This window comes from Typopeltis vanoorti, chromosome 1 (assembly GCF_054136105.1).
Source record: "Typopeltis vanoorti isolate ZY-2024b chromosome 1, IOZ_Tvanoo_1.0, whole genome shotgun sequence".
In the NCBI taxonomy this organism is placed as follows: domain Eukaryota; kingdom Metazoa; phylum Arthropoda; class Arachnida; order Uropygi; family Thelyphonidae; genus Typopeltis; species Typopeltis vanoorti.
In genome coordinates this window covers 172,607,566-172,627,333 of record NC_143549.1, presented here as the reverse complement: position 1 = coordinate 172,627,333, position 19,768 = coordinate 172,607,566, and the positions used below count along the sequence as shown (strand labels likewise).

At 36.7% G+C, this 19,768-nt stretch overlaps 1 protein-coding gene across 1 annotated transcript in view; it reads right to left on the bottom strand.

Annotated features, from left to right (window-relative positions):
- The window catches only part of Dhc93AB (Dynein heavy chain at 93AB), a 1,274,973-nt gene that overhangs the window by 657,795 nt on the left and 597,410 nt on the right, over positions 1 to 19,768 (bottom strand). Inside the window, exon 28 of the mRNA XM_090403805.1 lies at positions 2,549 to 2,706. Within this exon, the coding sequence (XP_090259931.1) occupies positions 2,549 to 2,706 (158 nt within the window). The remainder of the gene's footprint in view (positions 1 to 2,548; positions 2,707 to 19,768) is intronic.

Genomic DNA, 19,768 nt, shown 5'->3' with positions numbered 1-19,768 from the left:
CTGAGTTAACTTTGATAGCAAAGAATGTCGCAAACTTTAAAGGAAGTAGAGGAGATGAGAGAGAGATCTAGGCATGATGGTGGACAAGGACATGAAATTCAGGGGCCACATTGCAAAAGTTGTTACAGAGAATGACATCCCATAGGATAATGGCAGTGATGTGAGGGACTCTGACATGTATAAGGCTAATATGGATTATTCTGCACAGATTGGGTCACTGGGTTTTCACGGTTACGAGGATATGTTAGAAAGGGTCCAGAGAAGATTCACAAAGGTGGTCTGTGATCTTTGGAATGTGGAGTATGAGGAATGTAAGTTGCAAAGCCTCATGAATAGGAAGATGGGGGGGGGGGATAAAATCTTCATAGAATAGATTTTATCTTCATAGATAAAATCTATTCTATGAAGAGATTTTTCATAGAATGGGAGAGGGGGGGGGGGTAGAACAAGAGGCCATCATTGAAAACTGTACGAGGATGTGAGCAGAGGAATGAAGAGCAGAGCAAGTTATTTGCATGGAGAGTGGTTGGTGAGTGGAATGCATTGCCTCAGTGTGTTGTGAATGTAGACACACTGAATCAGTTTAAAGCATGGTTGGATGAATATTGTGTGCGATAGTGTATACCTTGGATGAACATTGTGTACCTCCCATGATGAGTCTCTAACTCCATGAAGGTCAGATGTAATAATAATAATAAGCCAAAGTCACCATCCCCCCTTTTCTTGATGATATGTGTGAGACAGCAGACTTCCCACTTGTTCTTGGGAGACTTAACTAACTTAACAGAAAATAAATGTAATTTTTTATTAAATGTATTTAATAAATATAGAAAGGTAATAATATTAATAATAATAATAATAATAATAATAATAATAATAATACCTTTAGGCTGAATATGAATCTCATCATGTGGTGCAAGAGCACCACTCTGATGGAAGCATCAAATAAAAAAAAAAGCTCCATTTTATATTTGTCTGTTACGTTTGCGAGACTGTTTATTTTGTAGGATGGAAAACTAGTTTCAAAGAGGAGAAATCCTACCTCCATACTAGAGCATCTAGCTCACCTTCAGTTGTAATGCCCTTTAAAAAGGTTCTTCACTTCTCAAATATGATTGAGAAGTGACAAGCTCATATACAAGGGTGGTCTGAAAAGTTCTTGACCTAACTATAAAAAAACAAATTTATAATTTCAAAATTATTTTTATTTTTCAACATAATCTCCCTTAAGACCTAATACATTTATTCCAGCTATGCTCCAGCACCATTATCTTGTACCTGTATGGTTCTCAGTAAGATCTGCAAAATACCCCTCTACAGTTGCAATCACCTCTTGATTCAAAGAAAAATGTTGACCAGCGAGGAAGATTTTTAGGTTTGGGAAGAGATAGAAGTCAGAGGGAGCCAAATCTGGGGGAAGAAGGTGTATGTTCCAACAATTCATAGTGCAGATTCCCTTAATTTTCCCATTGCCAAAACACTTTTGTGAATAGGTGCATTGTCCTGATGAAAGATGATTTTCTTCTTCTGCAAACTGGGTCTTTTCTCATGAATTTTTTTGTCCAGTCTGGTTAAAAGATAAGAATGATATTCCCCAGTTATTGTTTTATCCTTTTCAAGATAATTAATAAACTAAATACCTTTAGCAACCCAAAACACCAATGCCATGACAGTTCCTGCTGATGGAACTGACTTTGTCTTCTTTGGCACTGAACAACCGGCTTCTGTCCACTGTTTGACTGCTGTTTGGATTCTGGTGTGTAATGGCAAATCCAAGTCTCATCCATAGTAATAAATTGACACACAAAATCAGTTTTATTCGTATTAAAATACTCCATACTCCAAGCACTGTTTAGAGATTTTCATATGAGTGTGTTTTTGATCAGCTGCGAGCAAGCATGGCACTCATCTTGTGCAAAGCTTTTTCATTTGCAGTTCTTCATGCAAAATATATCCTACACGTTCTTTTGAAATGCCTATAGTCTCAGCAATTTCATGCACTTTGACTTGCCGATCATCGAATACCATATTGTGCACTTGATCAAAGATTTCTGCTGTTGTTACACTTTTCGGACGTCCTTCAAGTGGATCATCTTCAAGGCTGGTACGGTCATGTTTAAACTCAGAAGCCTGTTTCTTAATTGTCAGAAATGAAGGAGAAGAGTGCCCATAAATGTTTATGAACTTTGAATGAATTTCTTTTGATATTAAACCTTCTTTTGAAAAGAATTTTATAACTGCATGATACTCAATTTTATCCATTTCAAGGGATACAGACAACACTTTTGCTTCAGACAGCTACTGTTAGAAAGACTTGCAATTTCACATGGATGCTTATGACAGATGCACCAACTTTGAAAAAAAAAATCTTACTGATAGTGTTGCCATCTACGGTTGAGGCCGAGAACTTTTCAGACCACCCTCATACTGTGTGTGTGTGGGGGGGGGGGGGGAGAAGACTTTTTAGGATACTTTAATCCAACAATATTTTCATATGGTAAAGTATATTTAACATGTCAAACTTTTATTTATATTATTTATATATTACCTGAAGAGTGATTTCAAATTTTCTGGTATATCAATAGTACACCCAGAGTTGCAGTTCAGAGTAATAAAAATTCCAACACTGGATTTTAAGTGAAGTTCTTCACCAAAAAAATGAAATTTCTCCTTCTTACTTTTGAGAGCATCTTGTATACATTTTACCTGTTAATAATTTTATGGTTGCATAAAATTAAAAAGATAAGTACAGCAAAATCAGTATAATGCAATACAATGTTTTACAATTTAATCATTATGTAATCATTATATTTACAATTCTTTAATGCAATCTGAAATATAATCATAAAATACTGTTTTATTAACAGATATTATGCACTGCAAAAATTCATTTGATGTATGCATTTTGAATATGAGAAGAAATAAGCATATTTAGTATGCATTCAATACTCTAGTATAGATGATATCAGCCTGCTTCATCCCACTGCTGAACGAGGTAGTCTCCCAAATTTCTGCACACAGTTCTATCATGGATCATCTTGACTCTTGTTCCCTTCCCTACTATCCAAACAATTTCCTTTCTCCACCTCATTCTCTGTCTTCCTCTTGATCTCTAGTTCTATGGGAATCTAAACTATAGGAAGGGCTGCCCATCTATTATCTTTCATACTGGCTACCTGGCCAGACATCTTGAAATATTTGGCTTTGGGTTATTAATAAGTTAATTATGCACTATTGATAACATGAAATCTTTCCCACAACAGGGACTAAAAATTTTTACTAAGCTGTGAAATTCTGAAAAACAGCTTCATGTGATATGCACAGTTTGCCAGTCTTGTCACAGGAAGACAACAATTATTTCAGCATCTATCTAGAAGGTTGGTGAATGCCATAGTAAACAGGTTAATCAAATTAGCCTTTACTATTATCCAGAAAAAATCACTGTCATATAATTTGCTTATAACTGCATGGGTTAGCAATGAATTAACCAGTACATTAATCTGCTGCAGTTCTGGACTTCACTAAAAAACCTCTGGAATCAGTATTTTATAGCATTCATCTATCATTTGATAAAAGTAAACCTATTTGTTATTCCTGTTTGCTGCCATGACTGTGTCCTTTATGTAAATACATCAGTTCACCTCATGACCAACCTAGGAGAACTATAGTTCTTGTCATCTGGGAAGAGAGGTACTTATATAAGGGCTTGTCAACTGAAAGTGAAATAGCAGCTCTCATACCAAAATGTTTTTTTTTTTTTTTTTCTTTTCAAAAACTTTGGTATTTTATCTCATAAAATATGCAAACCAGCCAGAAAAAATATATACAATTTACAGGCAAATATTATAATGGTCTCATCCCTAGTTGTTCTAGCTTTATACCAACCAACACAACAAGCATATATAGCCATGGTAATTACTTGTAGATGTCTGGAGTTAGATGTTTGGAGAGTGTTGCTCAGTGAGATACTAGACAAGAAGAAATCAGGAAAACTAGAAGACTATGCGAGGATGCAGTCAAGTGTGAGTTCATCCACCAGCAGAACAAATGAGTATGTTGTACAAAAATGATTATGCAGTGCCAAATGCCATTTCATAGGCTTTGAATCCGAATGGGTTGGTAATGACATTATACAAGGATAAATGTGGGCCAAAGGGAATTTTGAAATGTATGTACATGACATATCAAAAATAGCCAAGGCCAGACATATCAAAAATAAAGGAAAGACGTTTTTAGCAATGGTCAGCTGAACTTGGAAAATATCAGCATCAGTGAGTCATGTTTGATAGCAAATATCATAGTCCAGAGATAGAATGTAAAGTGTATTATATTTTCAGTGAGAATAAGAGAGTAAGAGAGATATTACTGATGATAGATGAAAAACTTCAACTAACAAAAATACAAGTAGAAGATTTTAAGTCTGAGGGAGCTGGATCATTTGTTACGCAAGATCAATAGAACATAATATATGCTGGTTGAAGCAACAGACCAGGAGGATCACCAAAAAAAAAAAAGAGATGCAGATGCCATGCATTGCAGATGAGCCCAATGAGTGTAATCTGAGCAATTATTATGTGGGACTTCAAACTATCAAGTTATATACTGGAGGACGAAAAGAGCAGATGTCAAGATAGAAGTAGAATTCATGCAGTATCAGAGATACTTACCTGAAAAAGCATGTCATGGAGGAAATCAAAAGTTTGAGAGTGCAGGATCTGGTAATATTTATTATTATTATTATCAGACCTCCAGGCAGTCAAGGCAAGACCCAACACTAGCTGTTATAACCTCTCTTAAACTCGTTCAGACTAAAAGCACTCACTACTACAACAGCAAACTGTTTCACTCCATCACAATTCTGTGAGAGAAAAATCTAGCTCTCACTACTTTCTTAACTACACACAAACTTCACTTCCACAGATGCTTCCTTGTTGGCATCTCTCCACCTTCCAAATAATGTTAAATTTATTATTAAAACACCTAAGGAAATGAACAACGTAGTTAAGGATATAAATTAAATTATACTTTAATAAATATTTTCCGATATTTCGGCAACGTCACGTTGCCATCTTCTAAAGGAACTTACAAAAAAAGGCACGTGCACATAGGCACTACAAACACCAGAATGACTGTACTTTCACAAATACAGCCATTCTGGTCTTGCAGACCATGCTCTGGATACACGCCACAGAATACGGTGGAAGAAAGCTACAGTAATACACCGTAGCAAATAGAAATTCGAAAGACTATTTATGGAATCAGCCTCAGCCCTAAGAAATTCTCCAAACCTCAACAAATTTGGTTGTATGCAACTGCCCCAAATTTGGGAGGCTTACATCAGCAGACCTTCAGCCCAACAGCCAAGAACACCTACTTAGCCCGCTAGAGGGCACCATCAGGACTTTTAGGAGAACAATAGCTTCATCTCTTCATTCCCAGTTACCGTGTTTGTAGTGCCTACGTGCACGTGCCTTTTTTTGTAAGTTCCTTTAGAAGATGGCAACGTGACGTTGCCGAAATATTGGAAAATATTTATTAAAGTATAATTTAATTTATATCCTTAACTACGTTGTTCATTTCCTTAAGTGTCTTAATAATGCATAACCAACATATAAGTCTGTCTACGAGAATGTTAAATTTAATCAAGCAATATACTAAACCATCCTCACAGAAGTTTACAGACTTCTATCACCACTCTTTCTTCTGTCTATCAGTGTTTGCAGTCCAGATACTCTCAATTTAAACTTATAATCAAACATTCCAAAATCCTAATATCACCTCTGTAACTCTTCTTTGCAATTTCTACAGATATTCCTCTAAAGCTTTTGAGTGTGGTTCCAGTGAAGTCTGTAAACCTAGAGAGGTGTAGTATAACAGCTAGAATAGAAAATGTTGGTGTACTGACAGAATGGCCTAAAACACATATTGTTGTTAATGAGGTGATGTTTGTACAGAAATGTAGGAGTATTCAAAATGAGAGAGCTGAATTTGTTGCATTAATTGAGTCAGTATGCCCAAAAATAATTGGAATAAGTGAAACTTGGCTGTCTGAGGAGGATGTGATGTCAGAATTAGAAATAGAATGATATATAATTTTCCAGAAGGATAGAAATGTGAAAGGAGGAGATTGAGTGCTGTTAATGATTGCAGAGGAATTGTAACTACAAAGTGTATAAGCTGACAGTGCATGCACAGCTTTTAAACCTGTGTGGTATGAAGTTGAAATAAACAGGTTAGTTTATTTGACAGGATGCTGTTATAAGACAGGGAATGCAGAGAATAATGATTGTGAAATGTTTAGGAAAATTAGTTCATCATGTAAAAAGAAGCTGAACATGATGGGAAATTTTAATTACAGGAATATAGAATGGCAGGAGAAGACAGTGTATGGGAACAAGGAGAGTTTGGGGAATTTCTGAGAGGTAAGTACCTCAAGAAGCATGTGACTGAAGCAACTGGAGACTTTAATGTTTTGGATTTGGTGATAACTTCACAAGATATTGTTGTTAATGAGGTGATGACACTGCCGCTGATTGGTGAGAGTGATCATGAAGTGCTTTTTTTTAGGAAGTTATGAAACAAAAAAAAAGGTTACTGCCAAAAAGGGATATACGTGGAAGTATAAAGCAGATGATTAGAGAAAGCTCTGTAGTCAGTCACCATCAGTATGTTTGGGTAGATTTGCTGAGTGAAAAAGATGTTGATGATGCCTGGATACTTACAAGGCAGTATCTCTTAAAAAGCAATGTATAACTTCATACTGAAGGTCAAGCAAGTAAATAGAGCAGGGTTGCTATGGAGTGAAAAGAAGGCAAAATAGTACCATTCCACAGGCATTGGTTCTAGGATAGAAGTCTCCAATTATAAACCAGTCTATATAACTGCGGTTCTAGTGAAGGTGTTGGAGAGATTGGTTAGAAATAGAATACAAGACTGGGTTGATGGACACAGCATTCTTTATGATGGTCAGAATGCATTTGTAAAGGATAGCTCCTATTTTAGCAATTTACTTGCAGTTTAGGATGAGTTAACAGATGTGTTAGACAAGGAAGAATCATATATAGTAATATTCTTGGACTTTGCAAAATGTCTGATAGATTACCACATGATAAGTTAGTATACAAGCTACAGAGGATGACAATCGATAGTATACTGGTTAGATAGATCGGAGATTGGCTCTGAATGATACCGGCAAGTTGCATATGATGGAGCAGTGGCTCAAAAAAAGGAGGGTAACCAGTGGCATGCCCCAATTTTGTTCCTGGGTACCCTGCTGTTTAACTTGTTTGTAAATGATATATCATGTGGACTGACTGGAGTCCACATGATATTAATTCACTTCAGGAAGATTTTCAAATCTTCCTGAATGTGAATATGTCCCTACTTTTTACTTGGACAAAGGAGTGGGGTTATAGTTTTAATATCGAGAGGGGCAAGGTGTTGAATTTTGGAGCATAGAAATATAAGTTGTATACTATATTGATGGTGCCATACTACAGGAAGTGGATGAGATTATAGATTTGGGAGTGATGGTTGACAGTTGGTTGGCATGTTGCTAATGTTGCAAAGGCTGCACATCATAGTGCTTCTATGATAAGATGTACTCTAACATGTATGGATAAGGAAGTGGTTGTGCCACTGTGTAATGCATTGATCAGACCACACTTGGACTATTGTGCTCAGATCTGGTCACCTGGTTTTCAATGTGATATGATGTGATGTGGAGACCTTAGTCACTTGTCCAGAGACAAGTGACTAAGACAATATCAGGACTTTGGACTTCTGGCTATGAAGAGAGTTTGAAAAAAATGTGGATTGCTGAGTTTGGTGGATCGAAGGAAAAGAGTGATATGATAGCGACATTTAAGTTAGTGAGAGGATTTTATCACATGAATCCAGAGGGGATTATAGAAAGAGTAGAAGGTGAGAGGGGAAGAACCAGAGGTTATCCCTGGAAGTTATGTAAAAGTGTGGTGAAGAGGGGAGGGAGGGAGGAAGTGGATTTTTTACATGGAGAATTGTCAGTGAATGGGTTGGATATTACCTGAGACAACAACAATATACTATATACATTTTTGCATATGAAATAACAATATGTCACATATAAAAATTTATTTACTTACATATAATATAATAATATACTAATACAATTAACTGAAATATATAACTCTACTATTCACCTACTTTCGGGAATGCTTTGGTGAACCAACTCCACATTAATGCTTTTTCTCTTAGAGTGAGAAGTGGGATGAACAGATAGCATAAATTACTAAGGCATTTGTACTAGATCAATACATCAGTAGTGATCTAGTGCAATTCATTCTTTATTTCTCCAAGCTATCTACTAAGCTTTGCATTATCACCAACCTTGTAGGATGAAAAATCCATTCCTGACAGAAGTCTTTGAATGGCTGGTCACCAACCACCCAGTTGATTACCTGATGTTTACTCTTACCAAATGGAGGGAAATCTGATGCTCCATTCACAATTGCATCCATTGAAGAAATGATCAGATCTCCTGATCCTCATGTGCAATACTTTACATCCTGCTTAAACAAGTTATCTCTTTTGTTCTCTCTCTCATGAACTCAAGAAATCCACTTTCCTTAATCCCAGATGCTGGGGAGTTATGATAGAGACATGTGGGTTCATAGTTTTTTTTTATGGGATTGTTGTGGAAGGAATTTTTCATGGAATTGTGGACAATGAGTAAGCAAGAGATCATCCCTAAAAGTTGCGTGTGTGGGTGGAGTGGGAGCAGGATTTTTACATCAGGAGTGATGGATGATTGGAGTTTTGGAGTTTAGAGAATGTGAGTGCATTTGAGTCATGGTGTGATGAACTGTGTGTGTGTGTGTGTGTGTGTGTGTGTGTGTGTGTGTGTGTGTGTGTGTGTGTGTGTGTGTGTGTGACAGGGGGACCTCCCATAATGAATCTTTGACTCCATGGTAGGTCTCATGAGTATGATGTTCATGATGATGATAATAATAATAATAATGAAGTTATCCAGAATGATCATCCATCCCTTGTTCACTAATCCAAATCGCTTACACATTTCTCCATCATTACTCCACATTCCCTAGCTGTAGACTAGGGAATGTGGGATAGTGATGAAGAAACACTGCCACTATTTTTAGTGTTGCCAATTTAGCTCTTTTGGAGCTAAATCTAGCTCTCTTTTTTCTTCCCAAGCTCCAAAAATTGTAATCTAGCACCTAGCTAGATTTGGAGCTAGTTTCAGCTCTTTTTAGTTGTTTTTATAACTAACTGTTAAAGAAATTGTTTTAAAAGTTTTCCAAATGTTCGCATTTGATAAGGAATTGTATTGTACGTTTGTAGAAGCATCGTACACGATTCAAATGTATGATGACGTCAGTCAGTCACATGGCCCAACAGTCTGCCATTTTGTCGTTTTAAAGTTGATAGCATCGCTACAAATTAGTCTTTGCACAGTGTTCTGGTTGGTAGTTATGATAGCGAGTGGGAAGTTTTCAAAGACTGATCGTAATTCGTTGCAGTAAAGAGTTGTATACCCTTCTTCAAAAATGAGCAAAAAGAAAAATAAAGCTTACAAGCAAAAATTTAGGAAGGAGTAGTTCCAAATGGGAATATTTAGTAAATGGTTGTGTGAAGTTCCTAGTGACACTACAAAAAGCCACTGTAAGTTTTGCAGATGTGATATAACTGCTAAATAATGTCAGCTTGCAAAGCATAGCAAAACTAAGAAACATCTTGCTGCAGTTCCATATAAGGCTGTTCCTATTACAAATATGCTTGTGAAAAGTCTGATGAGATCACGAACTTTGAAGGTAGGTTAGCATTATTTCTTTGTTGTCACTCATCATTCAACAGTTGCGATCATCTAGTAGATCTTTGCAAAAATATCATCCCAGACAGTCAAATTATGCCAAAGGTAAAAATGCACCAAAATAAGTGCTCTGCAATTGTAAAGAATATTCTAACTGAGCATTCTGAAGAAGATCTAATTGCGGACATTGGAGATGAAAATTTCAGCTTGCTAATAGACGAATTGAATGATATCACAGTGAATAAGATTTTAGGAATGGCCATCATTTATTATGGCAGGAAATTCAACAAAATTATGCATACATTTCTGAGCATGGTGGTTCTAGAAAAGTGTGATGCTAGTGGTATTGTGGCTGCACTGAAAAAAGAGCTCTTGACCAAGAAACTGGACATTAAAAATTTCATTGCAATCGGTACAGACAATGCCAGTGTTATGGTTGGTATCAATAATTGTGTTCATGAATAACTGAAGGCATATATTCCCTGCTTAATTTTAATTAGATGTGTATGGCATTCATTACAACTGGCAATGACTCACACTTGTGCAGAATCTCTCCCAGGAAAATTAGAATTTTTAGTTGCCGAAACGTATAAGCGGTTTTCACATTCTTCTTCAAGACAAGCAGCATACAAGGAGCTGTATCAAACTACCAACAAAAATGATGCTCCTCTGAAAATTGTAAGCAATTGTGAAACAAGGTGGCTCTCCATTGAACCTGCAGTAGACAGAATTCTCAGCCAGTTTTATGAATTAAAAACTCACTTCGAAGTCGGGAGTGTGACTGAGAAATGTTACAAAGCTCAAATTTTGTGGAAGATGCACAAAGATGAAAGGAATCTGTTGTATCTTATTTTTGCATTCTGTTCTAGTTCAAGTACAGCAAGTTAACAAAATTTTCGCATATAACAGTGCAGATAAGAGGAGATTATTTGAAGACCTTTCTCGTTTGATTCGCTCTATTGCTAATATGTTAGCGCTACCAACATCCACAGTCGACGCTCTAGAGTCAGAGATTGATGACTATTGGGATCCCAGTCCAAATCTTGGTTACAGATTTGAAAGAAAAATTTCATCAGAGTTGATGATACAAAAGAAAATAATGCAAAATGATGAGCAAAATCTTAGAAGTAGAGCAAGACAGTTTCTTCTTGGTCTCTTCAAACAGCTTAAGCAAAGGCTGCTGAAAACTTGAATATTTTAAGAATGATGTCTTCCTTTTCTGTTGACAATATCCTAAAATATATAAAAGAACCTGCCACTCCCATCTCAGAAATAATTGTGAAAACAGAAAAAGATGTTGCTGCTGCTGAATACCAGTACAATACTATCCACTTAAATAAATGGACAAATACAGAACGCACTGAGCTATTCTGAACTGAAGTACGAGAATATACAGTTGCATCTGGAATGAATCCATTTAAAGAAATTGCTCAGCATGCAATAAATTTATTAACACTGCCAAATTCTAATGCAGAAATTGAATGAATTTTTAGTTCCATGAAGGTAGTTAAAACTAAATTAAGAAACAAGATGGAATTGCCAATGCTGACATCTATTTTGTCAGTCAAGTATGGCCTCAGGCATAACAACAAGTGCTGTACAGACTATTGTTTACCAGCATCTACATGGAGTAATATTGGAACGATGGCCACATATAATAAAATGAAAATCTAAGTGAAAACGTGGGTGAATTAAGCGCAGAAGACCACATGAAAGATGTATATAGCCACTTACAGGGTGTTCGGGATAAATTTGACATATTTATAATTAATTATATTTTTCCATAAGTTACATGTATTAACACACACTTCTCTTCATTTAAAAGTTTGGACCCTTCTTCATTCATATACAAGATGTCAGAAAGGATGGATAGCTGGAACCCACCTGAATCATGGAAGAGAATAACTTGTATCATGATGATTCGTGCCCGCCATCAAAATAAGGATATTACGACTGCTGCCCAATGCTCCCTGAATACAGTAAAAACAATCAAGCATGAACTAGAGACTTGCAATGGTGACTACGAGGATGTAGCAAGAAGAAAGATCCCTAGCAGACGATCTGATTGCGTTCGTACAGCAGAATTCCTCGCAAATCTGCAGGAACAGGTGTTGAAGAACCCTGGCATTGGAATTCGGGCTTTGTTCGTGGAGTTGCTAACTGTAGTCAAGCCCTGGATAACAAGGGTAGCCAATGGTAGGCCGTATGTATGGCAGCAGGATTCGGCCCCTTGCCACACCTCTGGGAAAAGTCAAAAATGGTTGTCTGAAAATTTCTATGACTTCACCAGTCCAAATGTTTGGCCTCCAAACTCCCCAGACCTTAACCCCATGGATTATTTTGTATGGGGCGCAGTTGAAAAAGACACCAATCGCACTTCCAGTAATACAAAAGCCCAGTTAATGGATAAAATTAAAACAGTTTTTGCGGCCCTTCCCAGGGAGACTGTAGCATCAGCTTGTTCGAGGTTCCGAAGCAGAATTGAAGCTGTGATCGATGCTAATGGTGGTTATTTTGAGTAAATCTTGTTGATAGTATTGTAATTAACTCTGCCTGTAATGTTTTTTTGTCAATTCATTAAATTTAATAGATACAAAGAAGATTTTCTTTTTCCTTACGAAACTGTCAAATTTATCCCGAACACCCTGTATATGCAAGTATCACTTCAACTTGAATACAGTAACTAACTTAAAAATATCAGCTACTACTTTTAAAATTTTAGCTTCCAATTTTTATTTTTAAGATTTAGCTGTTTTTAGTAATTTTCATTTGGCAACCCTAACTATTTTCCCCTTTTATCTCCTCCACCTGAAGTAAACAGAGTTCCTCCGCTACCATCAAAAGCACTCCCTTCCATTCTTGTTTTCCTCATGAAATATCATATCTACCATTTCTATTCTCATCAGGATATCTTCTTTATTTAGTCATATTTCATTCATTACAACAATTTTTGGGCGAATAATCTTAATCATCAAAACAATTTCATTTCCCTTATTTGTGATGCACGTGTACTCATAAAGAAACACAACAATTTACTTTTACGTCTAAAATCAACCTTATCTATGCCAACTGTCAACTGTAATTTCTCCACACCCGTCCATGGCAAATCATCTTTATCAAATCTATATGAAAATCTTTATCAAATCATCTTTATCCCACCCCTATGCTGACCATGCCCAAAGATTACCATTTGGGTATTCTGCTAATGGAACTGAGCCAAAAGAAATTAATGAGGATGGAGATTTGGAGTGCTGGTGGACTGTGAATTAAAGTTCAGAGGGCACATCATAAAAGTAGCTAACACCAGGAGTAATGTTACACCTTTTTAATAAACTCTAATATAGGTTCCATTTGGACTAATTGTTCACAGATCTGGTCACATGGTTTATTAGGGATGAGGAAAAGGTGAAAAGGAGGGTGTTTTCTAGGGATGACCTCTAGTTTTCTTCTCCCCAAATGAAGTGAATAGAGAAGTAGGGGATCAATCATAAATTAAAGACAACAAGAAATTATACACTTGGTTTAACCTCCCTACCAGCTAGGACGTCTATAGACGTCCAGATAAATCTGGATACGATTCAATACACCTGTTGAAAGAACATGGATAAGAAGTGCATTTCGGCCAGCATGTCCATTAGAAGGTGTGATAATCCCTCACGCTGAAGAGAGCACTTAATCAGATTATCTCAGTCTCATAGCTGTGTCTCAGTTACCTATAACAAGAAATGCACTTCCTTGTTCTATGCTGGGTAACTGAATTTTAATTATATTGGATAAACTAAAAATATAGAAATTATTTTTATTTTCTCTTTTTATTGTAAAATACAATTTTAATGCCTGGACAAAATAAAGATCCTTGCCTAATTTCTTCACTTAAATATTGCGTTACATTCCAGAACCAATTTAGTTTTTAATTTTTTTGCTAATTTTTTTCTAATTGCTTATCCACAAACCATTTTCTTTGTTCTCGAAGAAATTAATTCACAATAATTATTTGAAATATTATTTAACAAAACCAGCTGCCGACGTTTGATATTATATTATATTTTTGTTCAAAATCATGATTCGAAGTATACTTCCCAGATTTCCTGAAGGACATTTCCTTGAGCGACTTTGCTTTATAAAGAATAATGAAATTCTTTAAACATATCACTAATTTTTTTTCTTTACATTGTATTCTACTGTTCTTTTCACTTTCACCTTCTTGGTTTCCCTGTATAATTGGTCATTACAAAATAAAATTAACGGTTATGATTTAAATTGATATGTATATATTTTCTGCTGGTTCAGATATTATGCTCCAATTTTATAATAAGCAATACTTTTGCTTATATATGTATATATTTAAATTACAAAGTTTTGTATTAAAAATTTCCACTATAAATGTTCGACAGAATCAACAATATTATTGTCATATTTCTTTTTCTCGTGTTGGGATGAAAATGGTAAAATGCCACTCTTGTAACTGTATCAGATGTTCTAATGGCAAAAGGGAAAGGCATATACTGCAATTTTCTTAGACTTGGCGAAGGCATTTGACAGGGTGCCACATGATAAGCTGATATTTAAGTTGCAGCACATGGGTCTGGATGTCAGATTGGTCAACTGGATTCAGGATTGGCTGTCTGATAGGTATCAGAGAGTTGTGTATGGTGGAGCAGTTTCCAGGAGGCAGAGGGTTACAAGTGGGGTCCCACAGGGCTCAGTACTAGGACCTATATTGTTTAATCTTTATATCAATGACATAGCCAGTGGATTGCAGGGGGATATTCAGTTGTTTGCGGATGATGCGAAGCTGGGAAGGATTATTAGTAATAGCGCAGATGTGGTAGCCCTGCAAGAGGATTTAAATAAACTAGATAGATGGGCAAATGAATGGGGGTCTGAGTTTAATGCAGCAAAATGTAAGGTCTTGAGGTTTGGGAAACATCGATGGGATGCTGCATACTCTATGGGAGGAGTTATACTGGAGGAAGTAGGGGAGACAAGAGATCTGGGGTTGATGATTGATAGAAACCTGAAGTTTAGGGGACATATTGCAAAGGTGGTGAAGGTAACACAGAGGATTGCTGCTATTATGAGAAGGACACTGACCTGCAGAGATAAGAGGGTTATCATTCCGTTGTATAAGTCTCTGATCAGACCACACTTGGACTATTGTTCTCAGATTTGGTCCCCAGGATTTGAAGGCGATAAATTAACTGTGGAAAGGATACAAAGACGGATGACAAAGATGGTTTCAGGACTGTACAAGGATAGTTATGAGGATCGGCTGAGAGAATGTGGACTGCAGAGTTTGGTGGATAGAAGAAGGAGAGGTTATATGATTGAAACTTTTAAACTGTTGAGAGGTGGTTACAGGGTTGAGACTGGGGAGTTCTTTCGCTTGGGTGATCAGCGGGAAGGAGTGATGACAAGAGGCCATCCCTGGAAGTTACGAAAGGAAACTGTGAGCAAGAGGGTAAGGAGTGGTTTCTTTGTGTGGAGGGTGGTTGAGCCGTGGAATGCATTGCCTGATGGAGTGGTGGGAGCGAGAACGGTCAGTGACTTTAAAGAGTGGTATGATAAACTTTGTGTTTCTCAGGGGGGACCTCCCCTCGATGAGTCTTGACAGACTTTATGTCTTAGGAAGGACCTCCCTCGATGAGTCTTTTGACTCCTTGGAGGCCTGAATAATAATAATAATAATAATAATAATAAAAATAGTAAGAAAAAAAAATCATTTGTACTTTCTTTTCAAAACACAAAGTGAGAACATTGTAAATTCACCCAATGAAAAAGAAAATACTCCATATTTTTCTTGTGCTAGATTTTTTCTTGTAGTACAAAGAAGAAATCACTGCGCATAAGATGGTAGAATACAAGAGGGCGGAAATCTGTAGATTGGTTACATTATAGCTGATAGAGAATTCATGCCAGAAAAATTATTTATGTAAGAGTTCTAACATCAGCAGATATAACGATATTTTCTTCTAGTTTAGATAGGTGACATTATTGAAGTAGCTAAATCTTTGCTACTATTTACACTAAAATGAATGGGCATGTTCCCCAAGTGATTTACGTTCAAAACAGTTGTCTTGCGAACAATTTATAAAATAAATTCTCTGAAATATATGCAAATTGAATAAGTCTTCAATATAACCTTCCTGCCCTCCCCCAAAAATAAGATTATGTGAAGTATATGCTCCTTTTCTTTTAAAATAATTCAAGTCCTCTTTTTCAAGATAATTATATGAAATAATTTATAATTTTTCGATAATAAAAATGAAACTAATAGTTATAAATTAAGAACTTATTTCAGCATAAATACTGTATCAGCCTGTAAAAGAAATATCTGTATTTTCTTCTATGTTATATGTCTACTAATCAACAATTGAAAACGAAACAGGACATTCTTGATATATCTCGCCTTATAGCTTGAGGCACTTTAGTGTCCCTTCTAGCTAAGCGTTCTCAATTTTCTTCCTCAATAGCACTGAGAGTAATCTAAGCCTTTACCTTTCCCACCAGCTAAGAGGATTACTACAAGTATTTCTAAGACGTAGATTACTTCAGAAATAGCACCCAGAAGCATAAGTAAAAATATTTAGATTATTTTAAGAAAAAGAAACTAAAATAATACTACTGAACTTTCTGTTGTGTGGTATGCATATAAACAATTTTATGTGGTGAAAATATAGCATAGTATTTCTAAAATTTCAAATCATTTCAGCAGACAGTAGAACAGCTGGTTTTAGATTGCAAAGAAATAGTGCAGAATTAGAAGTTTCAGGGTACAACAATCTTATTGCCTTATTTCTTTTGTCGAAATGGTAAAATGAAGTAATCGATTTTGAATACTGTCTAGAAACGTTTTCTAACCTGTAGAAATTTAGAGTGGTTATGTAATTGAATTCCAGGAGAGGATAAGGATGGGGAGGGGGGGGGGGTAAGCATTAGCAAATCTTCAAAATGAGCATAAATGTTGAATTATTCTGTATATGATATCCTTCATATTATATTTTCAACATATCTACGGTGGTTACGCATTGGATATTATAGTAATATGCATCCTACAAAAAAAAGGCTAAAAATCCCTGCTAAAACATCATTGGATATAAATTCTCGATACTAAAAAGATTCACAATCGGAAACCGAGTTATGCAATATAACATCGTTTGTTGTTCATAAAACAAAAAAAAATCGTTTCTAGAACTGAAATGTGATAATCCATATAACGGTAATTTGCTAGGAAAGAAAGCAAAAGGTCATATTTATTTCAATAAATATTATTTAAAAATATAAATACGTGACATAATATGTTCAATGCAAACATCTGAAAATTCGCGAAAAAAGTTGTTTCTATATTGGAACAACCAGGTCAACTGTTCTGTTGCAGTGATTTGAAGAATAACTTTAAAATACAGCAGAATTTGCTTCTACTAAATAGATTCATTGCAAAGGATGATCGGTGGTCATTTCAGGATTGATTATTTTCGCACATATGAAATTCGTTTCAAATTTTGCGAAGAAACACAATAAATCATTTTAGAGGCAAAAAAGTCAAATATTTTAGGACAATAAAGAAAATTCCAAGTAAAACAGTGTGTGTAAAGACAGGTGACACAAACTGTTAGTCAGACACTAACAGTTAATCCACGAATGGCTCTAAAATAGCTGTAAAGGGATTAACGGCGGAGGGAGGTAATGGCATGATGAATGGGACAATGTCGATCGAGTTTTGATCCATGCAGAATGCTATGGTGGGGTGGATATTTCATCGACCTCAGCCGGTAGGGAGGTTAATCCTTTATCCAAGTGTAAGCAAACAAAGTTTGAGCCTGAAAGATTTTTAGGACTGGGGCAACTGGTGGTAAAGGTGGTATGACTTCACATTACTTGCCTTAGTATCCCATAATGTAAAGCACATCTCCTTGTGGACACGCATAATGCTATGCATTATGGGAAGGGTCACTACCCAGACCGGTTTCCCTGTTTTGTGTGGGGTTACGACTCCAAAAACTCATGCGATCACTCAGATCACCCAACAATGCGACTTGAATGATCATTTAACTCAGCAATGGCTCTGCTCAGTGACAGGCTCCCCTACCACCAAGAAGAACCACTCATATTTTCCAGAAAAAACATCAGCCAAGGAAACCCTAATGCAGGCAACCCCAATGGATCCAAATCCCTGGATGCTCAAAAGCTCCCTAAGGCAAAAACCTTAAGGGGGCAAAAAACGCTGCTACCCTGGAATCAAACGATTAACCCATTTTCCCCATTTAAGTGTGGGATTAGCTCTCCAAAAACTCATGTAATCATTCAGATCACCCAACACTGAGAGACCTGGGTGATCATTTCATCAGTGTTGTGAGTGCAGCGTTTGTGAATGATTTCAAACCAAACCAAAATATGACAGTATTGTGTGAATGATGGTTAATGAAATGTTTAGTGGTCCTCCTGCAATGAGTTTATGGACTCCAAAGAGATGCTTGTCTCATAATAATAATAATTATTATTATTATATTATTATTATTCAGGCCTCCATGGAGTCAAAAGACTCATCAAGGGGAGGTCCCCCCTAAGAAACACAAAGTCTATCATACCACTTCTTAAACTCATTGACCGTTCTCGCTTTCACCACTCTATCAGGCAATGCATTCCATGGTTCAACCACCCTCCATGCAAAGAAACCACCCCTCATCCTCTTGCTCACAGTTTCCTTTCGTAACTTCCAGGAACGGCCTCTTGTCATCACTCCTTCCTGCTGTTCAACCAAGCAAAAGAACTCCCCAGTGTCAACCCTGTAACCACCTCTCAACAGTTTAAAAGTCTCAATCATATAACCTCTCCTTCTATCCACCAAACTCTGCAGTCCACATTCCCTCAGCCGATCCTTATAACTATCATTGCACAGTCCTGAAACCATCTTTATTATCCGCCTTTGTACTCGTTCCACAGTTAATTTATCCCCTTCAAATCCTGGGGACCAAATCTGAGAACAATAGTCCAAGTGTGGTCTGATCAGGGTCTTATACAACAGAATGATAACTGTTTTATCTCTGCAGGTCATCATCCTTCTCATTATTGCAGCAATCCTCTGTGTTACCTTCACCACCTTTGCAATATGTCCCCTAAATTTCAAGTTTATATCAATCATCAATCCCAGATCTCGTCTCCCTACTTCCTAAAGTATATTTCCACTCATAGAGTATGCAACGTCACATCGATGTTTCCCAAACCTCAAGACCTTACATTTTGCTGCATTAAACTGAAACCCCCATTCATTTGCCCATCTATCTGGCTTATTCAAATCCTCTTGCAGGGCTCACGCATCTGCACTATTACTAATAATCCTTCCCAGCTTCGCTTCAACTGCAAACAACTGAATATCCCCTTGCAATCCACTGACAATGTGACTGATATAAAGGTTAAACAATATAGGTCCCAGTACTGAGCCCTGTGGGACCCCACTTGTAACCCTCTGCTTTCTTGAAACCCTACCATATACATCTCTCTGATACCTATCGGACAGCCAATCCTGAATCCAGTTCACCAATCTGACATCCAGACCCATGTGCTGCAACTTAAATATCAGCTTATCATGTGGTACCCTGTCAAATGCGTTCGCTAAGTCTAAGAAAATGGCAGTATATGCTTTTCCCTCAACTAATGCTCTTGTAACTTTATCATAAAAGGCTAGTATATTGCTAAAACAAGAGCGCCCCCTTCACAAATCCATATTGACTCTCACAGATAACATTACTCTCATCTGCCCAATGCTGCATACAATCCTTCACTACTTTCTCCAAGATCTTACTAACTGCTGATGACACACAAACTGGCCTATAATTAGATACTTCCAGTCTGCTACCGTCCTTATGCAATGGCACTATCTTATCTTCCTTCCATTCCATGGGCACCTTTCACGCAGCCAGACTTTCACTGAAAAGCCAGGTCAAAAGCACTGTTCCCTAG